Below are 13,322 nucleotides of genomic sequence, written 5' to 3'. Positions count from 1 at the left end.
ACCATATATAGCACCTTTATAGCAGTGATAAACCCCACAAGAGCAAACACAGACCACAGGGTCAATAATATCAAAGGGTACAGAGATATCTGGTAGCAGAGCAACCTCAGACCTCTGTGTGGTATTGATGAAGCTTCATATGATACCTCACATGGACTAACAGGCTTTGGGGCTCAGTGACCTCTGCTCAGCAATAGCCTGAGTAGAGCTGAGGTATCGGTTGACAATTAGTCCCAAATGCTGGCTGAATTCAAGGAAGCACACATCAATACAAATGATTGAGAAACACGGCCTGGTTTACTGTAGCACTTCATTTCTCTGAACACTGCATATAATCTAAAGGGACCTTTAAGCATTTACAGGCAGCATGCAGGATGTTTTACTGGGCTATCGACAGCTTCAGTAATTATACACATCTCATCTGTCAAACATTAATTATTCAACCCTCATTCAGGAATGTAGTGAAACAGCGTTTGTGTTAATTTTTTGTAGGATTGCCGGGGAGCATTTTACATAACAGCTTGGTAACGACGAGGTAATAATGGGATAATGTCTGATTAACAAAGGGGTAATAATGTGTACTGCTGTGGTAATTACAAAGGTAGTAACCATTAGTGGCTAATACCTTGGTAATACATTTATGATATATTTGTGATATTAGGGTTGGGTTTAAGTAATAGGGTAATATTAGGGGGGAGAATAACATCATAATAATGTTTGTCTTTAACTGTGTTTATTGCATGATTTGATTGCTCGTGCCTTTGTCTAAAAGTGGGCAGTTTGCTTTAAAATAATCTTAAACTAAAATGAGGTTTCATTGAAATCATATCCTCCAGGTATCATTTGAGTATAAAGATCTCTATAGAAGCTCCATTTACTTTTGAGTAAAAACACACTATATTGATTAAGTAGCTGGATTTTAGTTGAGACAAGAGGAAAACATATTTGGAGAGAGTGGGTCCCATGGAGTGGTATAGATTAAAAAAAAGAGGCTTTGAGTTTCGGTCTTATAGCGTTACATAGCATTTTGTACGTGAGTGTGGTGGTGCATGGGCAGTAACTCAAGAAACATTTATAGATATGGTGCCTGTGTCACTGTGCTACCTTCAGTCTGTCTCAAAGCTGCTGCAACAGGCTGAATGAGCCACAACAAAAACAACACACAGTAAAACCATATTTACGCACTGTAAGAATGTAGACTGCTGGTTACCTATAAATGGCTACACGTCCTCCAAATTAAAATACATTGTCGTTCCATGCACTCCTGAACATGTCTGGAGTCTGAGTGACAACAGGTACATATTAGCTGATTAAAAACAAGTGGGCTCTTCCTAATGGCCAATGTCTAAATAGTGAACAGAAGATATACTGAACCAAAAAATACATTGATTTCTAGTATGTAAATATCTAGACCAATGTAAGGCAATAGGCAATCAGTTTTTATGTTTGTATTGCAATGTAATATTTTGATTGGGGACACTGTTGTACATATTTGAAAGGTGACTATTTTCAATTTTTGCTGAAATGAACTGAAACACTGCACCATAGTCCCGAAAGTGCAGCTTCCTTTTCTTTAACTCTGCGTGCTGTTGATCCTGTGAACCAGCACGTCCAGATAATAAGTGTTTATTTCAGTTCCTTTTGAATCCATCACAATCAATATCAAATCATAGTGTGAACATGCAGGCCTGTGTCTGATTCATAGATAATCACACAATATAATTACATAATATAATAAACTGCGCTATACGGAATGTGAAATCTGGCTAGGCACGTATGAGCAGGCCTTGGCACTTTTTTCCTTTTAATTTAACACCTAATTTTTTCATTTTTGAGACTGAATGTTCAAAACATCTTTTTTTTTGTCTCATTTTTCACCACCGTAACCGTCCCTTGCTGATTATTGCATCAGTCTTATTGGCACAGTCAATAGAAAGTGGGTGTTGATAATCCTTTCAAACCCTCTGCCAGTAACACTGAAAATAAATAGAGGATGAAACTTACAGAGTCTACAGCTGTTTGAAGCATATTCATTGCACTCTATAGATTGGGAATTGGTGCAGCGTCAGTGTGTGACCAATACAGCTGGAAATGGAAAGGCCTCCACTGGCGCCACATTCATCACAATAGATTTTTTCTGCTCCTGAGGGACCAGGCAGAAATTATTTCTCTAAATAGTCTTATATCATGTGTCCATTGTATTTTCTTCTTTCTCATTACAATCAAAAAGCATTTTGTTCTGTTACACTGAATCTGCAGAGGACAATAGTATAAAAGCTTCCTTGTACCATTAGCTTTCTGAAGACAGTAAAAACACACATACAGCATGGCATTTTAACTGCTTCTTGTCCAGTAAGGGTGGGTGATATAATGATGAATATCATGACATGATATAAATTGGTCTACTGTCAAAGATTTTGCCACAAAATGGTATCTATCCCTTTAATATCTAATATCTCTTGAATATATTTTGATAACATATAAACATTACATATGCTGTGATACCACACTGACTGTAGTGTAGAAGTAGAATAAATTACTTTACCAGCAACATTTCACGCACTCAGATATTGAGTTGAAAACCTGAAATATCAGCGTGAAGACAGCAGCATCTGTCTGTGTATCGTCTCCACACCACACAGCCAAATAATTCAATAGAAATGGATCAGAAGAAAGCAAATACTTTGGCCAAGATAAAATAAAAACTGTAAAGTTTCTTCATGTCTCTGCAGAGCTGCAGTTAGTCAGAGAACATGCAGAGAGCTCAAAATGCTGTATTTACTCAATTTAACCGAATAAACAGTCCTCGGCAGCAGTGCTCTTTATTCAACTTTAGCTTTGAAAATCAAGTCACACTGATGGAGATTAATCGGGAAGGAAATATAATCTTGTGGATTTATCACATGACGTAAACCCAGTAATCTATCCAGAACCAAACAAAATATTATAGGAACGTAGCAGCTGCACTAATAATAATAATTCTAATAATAATAATAATATACTTTATTTATTCAGCCCTTTTCAAAACAAAGTTACAAAGTGCTTTACATAGTTGAACCAGTTTAAAATAAATTCAGGAGGCAATCAGGCAAATAAAAGCAGACAATTAGAAATAATACAAAAATGAAAATGGAATAAAATACCCAACAATGATATAAGATAAAAACAATAACAATAATAATGAAACAATGAAAAGATAAGACATGTTGTAAATAAAACAGTGTGCTAGCACTAATAAAACGCTTTTCTTAAAAAGATAAGTTTTGAAAAGAGATTTAAAAGATGTAAATGAGAGATATTTACAATGGATAAAATAGTGGGACCAACGCTGGTAAAAACCTCCTTCAGAAATCTGACAGGCAAAACATCTACAGGACTTGATGAAGGCTTTAGTTTGGCACTTGTGTCCCTTAAAGTGCACAATGAAAGGGCCTCAAAATGATGGCGTAAAGCAGAGGGGTCGCAGTGTAAAGAAAGGACCTGGAGTATGATTTCATATATTTTGTTTGTAAAGAAGTGCCTGGGACACACAACTGACTGAGCAAGATTAAAAGAATTCACAATGTCTATAAAATCCATAGTAAAAGACGAACCAGAGGGGCAGCAATAGCCAGTTTAATAATTACTTTAATACCAGTTTTAGTTTTAATATGACCTAACAAGATAAAATTTTAAATAAATAATTGACATTTTGTACATATAGTTCACAATCGCTGTGGGATCAGGGTGATGAGGCTCATATACTATTTCTGTATATACTGTCATTACATTGCATCATATGTCATGCAATATAATGACAATTATATCACATTGTGAAGCCAGTATATCTGGGTGAACTGCACATTGCTCCTAGTTCGTTTTATCTCTAAGATGAAATGTACTGTATGTTTAAACATGAGGAAAAGTGCCTGCACTGTCACACAGCAGTGTTCTGCCTCATTTACCTTTTGATAAATTCATCAGGCCTTGAATATGTACAGCAGTAGGTGTTCCTTGAGTGCCTACTTCTCATTCATTAGCAAGAATCTGCAGCTGCATCGTCTCCATCACACACACCGTCACTTCTGCTGTGATGCTGAATGCCAGCTCTTCTCCAGCATGTTCCAGGTGCTTCAGATGGGAAATAATTAGTTGTGAAGTATCTGCTCAATGAGCTAACTTGAAGCATGAAATTTTAAGTAAATATATGTGTGTGGTGCTTTGCCACACCGGAAAGAGATTCTAGCTCATGAAAGATGGATGCCTGGTGCAGCAGTCTCCACCTGCTGCGAGGGAATCACTGACAGTGTAGCAATATTCCTCCCACAGACCTGTGGTGAAGAGTGTCATATTATCTGGTAATAAAAGCCTTCGCTTTTTCCAGCCAAAAGCAAACTTTAAAAAACTCGTGTTTCCACTCATAGCAGGAAGCATTCCCTTAAAGGAAAGCTTCACATTGGCCTATGACAAGGCCTAGGTAGGCTCTATACAAAAAGGTGATGTGCTGGGTGAAGCAGATTATATGAATTGTGCCACAGCACTACAAGAATGGTGCAACAACAGTGTATTGGAAAATAACATTGGGAAAACAAAAAAAACGTCTCAGCTATACCAAACAGGATATGACAATCACCCCTGTGCTGATAAATGTGTAACATGCTGAAGTTATCTAATAAAAATATCTAAATACATTAGCATTGAAACTGTCAAGTAAAAATGCCAAACAGCTTCTCCAGTGTGAGGATTTGTTGATGTTGTTTTTTCGATGTTTGATATTGACAATTAATGATTAATTGATTAATCAAGAAAATAATCAACAGACTAATTGTTAAGGAAAAGAATCATTGGTTGTACACCTAAGATACATATTTGTATAAATTGCTGTAATCTATTACTCATAATGTAATACTCATTGAAAAAATGATTACATTACTCAACAGCAAAAGCATTTAGTTGCATTACTTATTAAATTACTATCTGTTATTTAGCCCACTCTGCCAACGTTGCCTCACAACAGCTCCAAAGCTGCCCAAAACACACACTGCCACGTCTTCTGTTCACATACCTTCCGACTCTAAACAAAACTCAACGTAGGTTATAAATAGGACAACTTGGGAGTTATAAGAAGGCGTATTTCCTCCTCTTTTGGGGGGAGGCAGCCTCTAGCCCCAACGCCGAGCTAAGCTAAGCTAAGTTCGAGTCTGTTCACTGATTGCAAGACAAAACTGACACCAACCCTCCCATCCAAAAAATGTCTGCGTAATGGAGCTTTAAATTGTTATCCCTTACACTACTTGTTACTCAGTATTGTAGTAATGCACATGGCTTTGGTGTCAGCCAGAATATTCTGGACAAGGCACTAGTAAAAAACAATTCAGCATCCTGGCATGGACATCTTAGTTGTAAATATAAAACCACTCTAGTAGTAAAGTAATTAAAATAACTTTAGAACCAGCAGGGGAATTGTGCATGGAACTGAATACAAAACTCCATGTATTTTAAAAGAAAGCACTCAGCAGTTTTCTCACTTTTACTTTTACTGATATAATTGCTGGAGAGGTTTGCTGTTTTCAAGACAAATTTTCACTAGTGGACAATAAAGTTGTATTGTACTGTGTTAATAAAATAATTGATAAAGGCAAAAAATCATTGTTTCAATACATTTGTGAATAGCTCCTCTGTTGCCAGTCATTTGGCAATTACTGTAAAGGTCACACCAATACATTATCAATTAACTCCTGCTGAAAAATGACAGATGGAGTGTTGATGTATCGAATTAATTACTTGTTATTGTCGATTTGTAAAGCCAAAGTGCGGAGAGACTTCTGAGAGGAAGTGGCTGCCACACAAGGCCACACAAACCAGCCATGACACATCTCTGCTCCCCTCCTTTTATTTCTCAGTTTTAAATATGAGAGCAGCTCTTTGACCTCCAGGAGCATCTCTCCATTTCATCTCAGCACAGTATGTCAGACCTGATCACTGCACACGTTCGAGAACCAAAGGACTGTCATAAATGAGTAATGCAGCTGTCAATTTAGCTCAGTTAGCTCATCTTAACATAAACTGCTAAAACCCCAACACAAGCCTGGTGTCACACTCGCCCTCAGAGAGCATAAACAAAAAGATCAACTGATGTCATGCCTCTGGTGTATTCATTTACTGTTGGGAATCACTTTTTACATGACAAGATTTCAGGCCAGGATGAAGTGACTGAGGGGGATGTTAAAAATTGCGAGGGGGTAATTTTTTTTCATAAAATAAAATTAATTGCCTCAGAAAGGCTAAATAACAACAACATAAGGCTACTGTTTCAAAATCAAAGAATACTTTTATTAATCAGAGCACTCAAATAAGAATGTAGCACTAGCAGAGCGCTATATATGTTTTGAATTTATGAACGATTCTCTGTCAAATCAGCAGGGGGAGGCGCGTAGAGACAGCAAAACAGCGCTGTCCATGGCTCTGAAACAACAGCTAAGCGATAGTCACGTGTATCTCGGCCAATCATTTTGTTATTTTTGCTATCTTTCTATAGATACATAAAGCTTAAACAGAGGGGGCAAAAAATACAACTGACACAAAAATGTTATGTGAAATGAACACTATACTGATGATTTTGTTATTCTTAGTAGTACATACGTCACGGGGGTCATTAAAATGTGCTCACCAAAACACATTTAAATCTGACCATAAGATTATAATTTTAAATTAGATTATATTATTGTGTGAATAAATGAATGAAAGTGGAGCTAGAACAAAACTCACAGAAAGTCCAAAATGGAAATAAATGGAAAGGTTCATCTTCTGGGGAGAATGAATGCAATTTAAATCAGTAAATTTGCCCATTAGATTTTGTGTAAAAGTGGAGATATTGGCATGAATATCCACAGGAAACTTCATGAAAATCTGACATGTAACCCATGGAACAAAGGGTTGAGTTGGTCATAATTTCAGCTATCTACCTCATTTCATTATTAAAACAAAAATACGAATTTTATGTTAAAACACATAACTTCCTTTGTGCCACCGTTTTCTTCCAGGTAAAGAACCAGTACCAATACCAGGGACATGTGGGAAACCAGATTGAAATATTAATCAGAGAAAAGGCAGGAGCACAAAACATACTAATATAAAATGTCAGAATATTCCAACCTGGGCCCTGTTCGTCGTACGTGGATAACCGAGTTATCAGTATTAGAATGTTGACCATTTGACACGAGTCTGGATTTTTTGGTTCTTCTAAACTTTCTTAAAATTCATCTGGGCTGGTTGTCGGAGTAACTAGTCCTTAAACCCAAACCTGCTAAAATGCAGGCTTATTGACAGTTATCTGGATCATGACCAAGATTTTTTATGGTGAACCCCATACATGAAGTCATTTTCAAATTCAAAAGGCTTGCTTTCTTTGATTTAGAATGAAAGAGTGTTGATATAATAATGATTTTAAAAGATAACATGCAGGTTATTAAGAAATCATTATAATCTGTTGATGTAATTATCACAATATAATTTTCATAATGAAGAGTTACCTATACTTAAACATGATCAAATATACAATACAACAAAATAAAAGTTTTGTACATTATAAAAAAAACCCAATCCAAATGTAGTTTGAGATACTGTGAGCAAAAATACATAAACTCACATAAAAGATTCTGACTGTTAAAAGACCAAAGAAGCCAGAACATGTGGCATTTGATTTGAAATTAAAATTTGTCATTTCAGCACTGAAACTTATTAAATTATTAACTGCAGAACTCACTTTACTTAAAATTGTTAATGCAATTAAAGCTGCTTTTTTAAAGACATTTTTAGTAAAGTTTCATTTTCATAGCAGGCTTATGATTATCACTTAAAAGTCTCTGCGCGTCCATCGGGGAGAACCTCACCAATCATGCCCCAACATCACTTGTTGTCTGACCACATTCACTGGTAATATCTCATGTTTAACAGGGATCACAGTGTGGAAACACTGTGGAACAAAATGAAGGAACACACATAAAATGAGACTTATGAATTAATCCACTGCCCCAGTGCATGCTGGGAGGGTTCCCAACACACCCACCTCGTGTAACTGCAATCACATGATTAGCACTCAACCAATCATATGAAAGCTGATCATGATTTCAACAATGTACTCATTTTGTCTTTATTTCGAAATAAGCACACACTGTTACTCAAGATAACTTCATCCATAATTAACAAATTAATCCTCGAACTGCTTTCAAAGAACCAAATTAGCTGGATGAGAATAAACAGGATTATTTTAGCCTGATAACAGCATGTTAGCCTGACTTTGAAGGACAGGGTCCTGGTCTGGTAATAAAACCTATTGTGGCATCCAGGTTCACCACTGACAGAATGAGCTCTTATAATCACTGCTATATGTCTTATGGCTGTTCTTATGTTGGCAGTTGGGATTTTAATTACTATTGCTTTTTTATCCACTATTTTCCTTAATATGCTTTGACAACAGAGATACCATAGTATGTGATAAATAAAGCAAATGGAAACTGAAACTCTTATTGTAGAATGTTGTCAAAATAACACGAATCAATTACATTAATGCACGTTACTGTTCATGAAATTCCACTGGGGCAGTGTTTTATGAACATCTGTAAAATCAACAATATAAGTCCACTCAGTTGCCAGTTTACTAGGTCCACTTAGCTACTGTAAAAACCAATGCAGTCTAACAAAACAACCCTGCAATAAATCCTACATTCATGAAGGTTATAACGTTAATTTTGTATTGTTTTGTATTTTATAACTGTTGAGAGGCGTTTCTAATATTTTGACCATCCCACTTACAGTATATGACTGAGGGGAGACTAAATATTAGACACAGCTCAGCTAGGTGTGTGGCAAGTAAGTGTACAGTATGTGCACCATTTAACACACTTTTTGTATTAACAGCGACCTATGTCTGCAGGATTTCTCTTTAGTTTGGGTATGAAGAGTTTTAACCTGGATGTTAGCTCTGCTCATTGTTCCCACTGCAGATTTCTAAATGAATTACTGCAGCATGGGTTCAAGATAAATAAAGACTATTCTTTATTTATTTACTATTTTTCTGCTGATCATTTTCTTGATTAATCGTTTGGTATATAAAAAAATGGTAAAAGAATACCAAATTTGACTTCAAATAGGTTGTCCTGTCCAACCAACAATATTCAAAACCCAATGATATGCAGTTTACTATGGAAAGTAGAAGCCTTCACATTTGAGAAGCAGAATTTTTTTGTTTTGTTTGGTTATTTGCTTGAAATGATTGATGATTTATCAAAATTGTTCTAATCTCCACATATTATTGGCACCACTCATGCAATTAAATACAAAGCCCAAACTGTACAGCTTCAAATTTAACATGAAAAGCCCATGGGGAAAAGCAATCTGTCTTTAGTGGAAGCTTCCGCAGCCTACAGTGTGTGGTGTTTTCACGTAGGAGTCGACCGATAACAGCAGCTGTACAGCTGTGGCCGTCAGCAGCTTCTGTTCCCCAATACACATCAGCAAAACATGTCCAAAGATCGACTCTTAAAAATACCAGACTCAAAATCACCTTTACCGGCCAGGTATGTGGCTCCACATACAAGGAATTTGACTGTTTTTTTTCATTGCTCTCAGTGTACTTACATACAGCTAAAATCAAGGACAACAAGCTGGACAGGGTAAACATAAACAATAAACTATTATGCAGATCTAAATATATATATATATACACACACACACACACACACACACACAGTATATACACAGTATATATGTACATGTTTATATAGATATATATAGTATAAGTATATAGACCTATATATAAAGTATATATATAGGACCTATATAGCCTATATAAAAACAACAACAATGACATTTGTAGACAGTAAGACAATACATCACATGAAGGCTTTGTGTGCTAAATAACCCGAGGTGTACCGAGTAACCCCGGGCTGCAGAGTGTGCACATGCAGCCCGGTCTGACTTGTGAATGAAAAGAAATGAACCTGTTTGCTTGACCTTCATCGCACACCGAGAGGAGAGGAAACACAGGCGAGGAAATAACAACAACTTGTTCATCTGCATGATACTGGCACAAAGGAAACCGTCTTAAAGTAGGCTACTCTTCAAAGTAGACTTCAAATCAACACCAGCACATCTATATTTTTATAGTCACGATGCTCCCGAGTCCTTCTGCAACAATAGGAGGACGCAGGTACCAGCCAGGCGTAAAAACTTGGCCGGTTTGAACAGCTTCTGTCTGATTTTATCCATCAGCCCCGCCGTCAGCTTTAACTTGACAGACTGGAGAGGAGAGGAGCTTACAGGTGAGCTTAGGTGAAATACTCACAGTGAGTGGCGGCGGATGCTCCGCTAAAGACGCTCAGAGTATAAAGGGTAACCATATGCAGCAGAAAAACCATCTTCCCAGCCGTGGTGTGGTATTATCCGTGTATCCGCAGAGAGGAAAAACAGAGGAGAGGTTCCTCCTCGCTCCTCCAGCACGGAGGGATAGAAGGAGTCTGATTTGGAAGAGCAAACCGCTCCCACGACGACACTTTCTCACTGTGAGGTACAGCCCATCTCTCTCTCTCTCCCTCCCTCTCTCTCTCTCTCTCTCTCTCTCTCTCCCAGTCTTTATTGGCAGAACAAGAGCACTGCACTGTGATGCCCAAGCACTGCTATAAAAATGCAGAACAATGGCAAAGAGCCACAGGAAAAAAAAAAAAAAAGCTGTGTGCCACAGTATATTAGGCTTCAGTGAATTCGGATAACTTTACTGTAAAATAATAAGTGTGGTTTGAGCTTGGTGTAGCAGAGTGTTCTGGCAGGCTGGGGAAATGACTATTATAGCTTTTGCATGTGTGGTGGGGAAGCATCATTGTGAAGCATCAGCTTGGAGGGAGGTTTTCCATCTTGTCATGTTTTGTGCAAAGAGCAGAAAATCTCGGACTATCTGTCTAAAATTAAAATTTGTTTTATTGGCATGACCATAATTAAGTACAGAATTGCCAAACAATGTGGGACAAGGTTTAGAATATACAGAATGTGTGAAAAAGACTCTGAGTCTACAGCAATAACAGGTTCTTTAGGGAGCGTGCAGTTTTTTTTTTTTTTTTTTTACTGATTTAAAAAAAAACCTGTATTCTGTAAGCCAGAAAATATATATGTGCAATACATTTTAAAAAATGCCAGATGTCATATAATCCAGTGGGCCATGCATCTGCTGGCATTGTCGTATTCCTACAGTGTTGTCTGTCTGGTACCCCTTGAAGGGCCCCCCAATGACCTTCATTTTGCTTTGCTGTTTTGTTTGTCTTTAAATAAATTTTTAAAACAGTGTGTGAAAAAGTTTTTCAAAAATGCTTGATGTTTTAATTAATTTAGTTTGACATAAATGAGTCAGTTATGTGTTGTAGAATGCATCTGACATAAATCTGTGTGATGTTTTAAATTAGCGGTGGCAGTTTTTTTTTTCCAGAGATAGTTGGTTCCACTGTTACAATCTACAAGGGATAAGTGAAGGCAAAAATTGAAAGAAAACTAAACTCTGGTGCACATATATATTGAAGCAGAGAACTTTTTTTTCCTTTTGCAAATCTTGTGTGTTCTTTTCATTTTTTTATTCTTTTATTTCATGTCTAACTTCATGGCTGATGGTGCCAGATGGAAAGTTAAGGGATCATCAGAGTTGGTACAATTCATCCTGAGGAGGACATGAATGTCTGCACCAAATTGCATGACAATCCATCCAATAGTTGTCGAGAAATTTCACTGAAAACCATAAATGTCAACCTGCTGGTGGCACTAGGAGGAAGGTCAGGGGATCACCAAAATCAGTAGGATTCATCCTCTGGGGACCATGAATATCTGCACATAATTTTATGGCAATCCATTCAACTGTTGCTGACATATTTCAGTCTGAACCAAAGTGGTGGACCACCCAACACTGCCATCTTTAGAGCCATGACTCTAGCATGGGTCAAAATCTGAATATAACAAAAAAAGAGACCACCAATGGTTTGCACATTACTACACTATGCAATTACATTACTATATATAATAATAATATACTATAATAAACAAATCAAAGAAAATAGAATAAATAACAATAATAACAATTAAATGTGATGGTAATAGTGAGAACCAGAGAATAACAGAGATAATAAAAATCAGAAGAGGAAGGAGATTTTGAAGGCGTTCTGCTGGTTTTCCCTCTCGCTATGTCTCTGCAAGTATGGCATAGTCCGTTTTTTAATCTGAGGGGTCGTATTCTTGGTATTGGAGATTTATTTTGCTAAAGAACTTGATTCTAATGTCTTTATACAGGCTGCAGTGTATCAGGAAGAGCTCTGTCTCTACATTTTGTTGGCAGAACCGACTCAGTCTGTTTTCTTTGGGTTGCCAGGTTTTTCTGTGGCAACGAATCTCAGTGGCCAATTTGTGCTCACTTGTGTAGTCACCCAGTCTTTTTTGATTACTTCATTTCTCAGTTTCTGATTGCTCACGCTGCCCCACTCTGTGTTGTCTGTTCACTGCTAAATAGCATTAAAGTTTGCTTTGAGTTCTTGTTGTAGATGACCAGGGGCTGATGCACTTTTCTTTTTCTGTAGGCCATCTGCTGTTAGGCTGGGCTGAGCCTCATGACCAGCTGGTTGAAACTCTCTCCATCTTCTTCTTTTGGCAACACAGAGCATTGTAATAGTACAACATCCACTGTTGCATTTTTGTGGGCCCCACACTTGACTACCATATAATAACATTTTAGTTTGGTTATGGATTTGATTATTTTTTAGCTCGGTTCAGTTTGGTAAAAGTTTCCTCTAACTTTGAAATAACAAATACAACAAAATAAGCTTGGAGTAGTGTTGGTAATGTCTTTGTTCTCACCAGGACAGTTGGTAACTTTTGTAAAAGTGAAGCATTTGCTCAGATTGGTAAAAGGGTTTTTATATTGTCATGATTTCATCTAGTCACGTTTTTCACACAAATAGCAGAAAAATGGTCTGTTTACCCCCTTAATTCAGTTCAAATGAGCTTTTTGGCATGACCATATTTAAGTACAGTATTGTGTGTTGTACAAGGTTTACAGAGTAATACTAATGTTAAATAATAATAGACAAATGTTTTCATATTACTATACAAGATACATTGTTCAACACCATGTATACATACATACGTAACATATGCTATACTGCACTATACAACTGTTACTAGTCCATTATAATGAAGGAAAAACACACAATAAATCTATAGAAAGAATATATATGATAAGATGAAATATACTTTAACAATGGTTGTTCTATGGTTAGAGCCATAGAAAGAAATACAAATAAAATAAATTTTAA

General features: G+C 36.8%; 1 protein-coding gene across 2 annotated transcripts in view; it reads right to left on the bottom strand.

Annotated features, from left to right (window-relative positions):
* Positions 1 to 10,549, bottom strand: part of LOC122885791 (contactin-associated protein-like 5) — an 85,264-nt gene extending 74,715 nt beyond the window's left edge. The window contains exon 1 of one of the 2 annotated variants that reach the window (XM_044217428.1): positions 10,325 to 10,549. In XM_044217428.1, the coding sequence (XP_044073363.1) occupies positions 10,325 to 10,397 (73 nt within the window). In that variant the 5' untranslated portion in view covers positions 10,398 to 10,549. The remainder of the gene's footprint in view (positions 1 to 10,324) is intronic. The other variant, XM_044217429.1, reaches the window with a different exon arrangement.
* Between the last annotated feature and the right edge of the window lie 2,773 nt (positions 10,550 to 13,322).

The sequence above is a fragment of the Siniperca chuatsi genome, linkage group LG12 (genome assembly GCF_020085105.1).
Source record: "Siniperca chuatsi isolate FFG_IHB_CAS linkage group LG12, ASM2008510v1, whole genome shotgun sequence".
NCBI classification, from domain to species: domain Eukaryota; kingdom Metazoa; phylum Chordata; class Actinopteri; order Centrarchiformes; family Sinipercidae; genus Siniperca; species Siniperca chuatsi.
The sequence above is the reverse complement of the archived record's forward strand: the minus strand, read 5'-3'. Positions and strand labels throughout refer to the sequence as shown.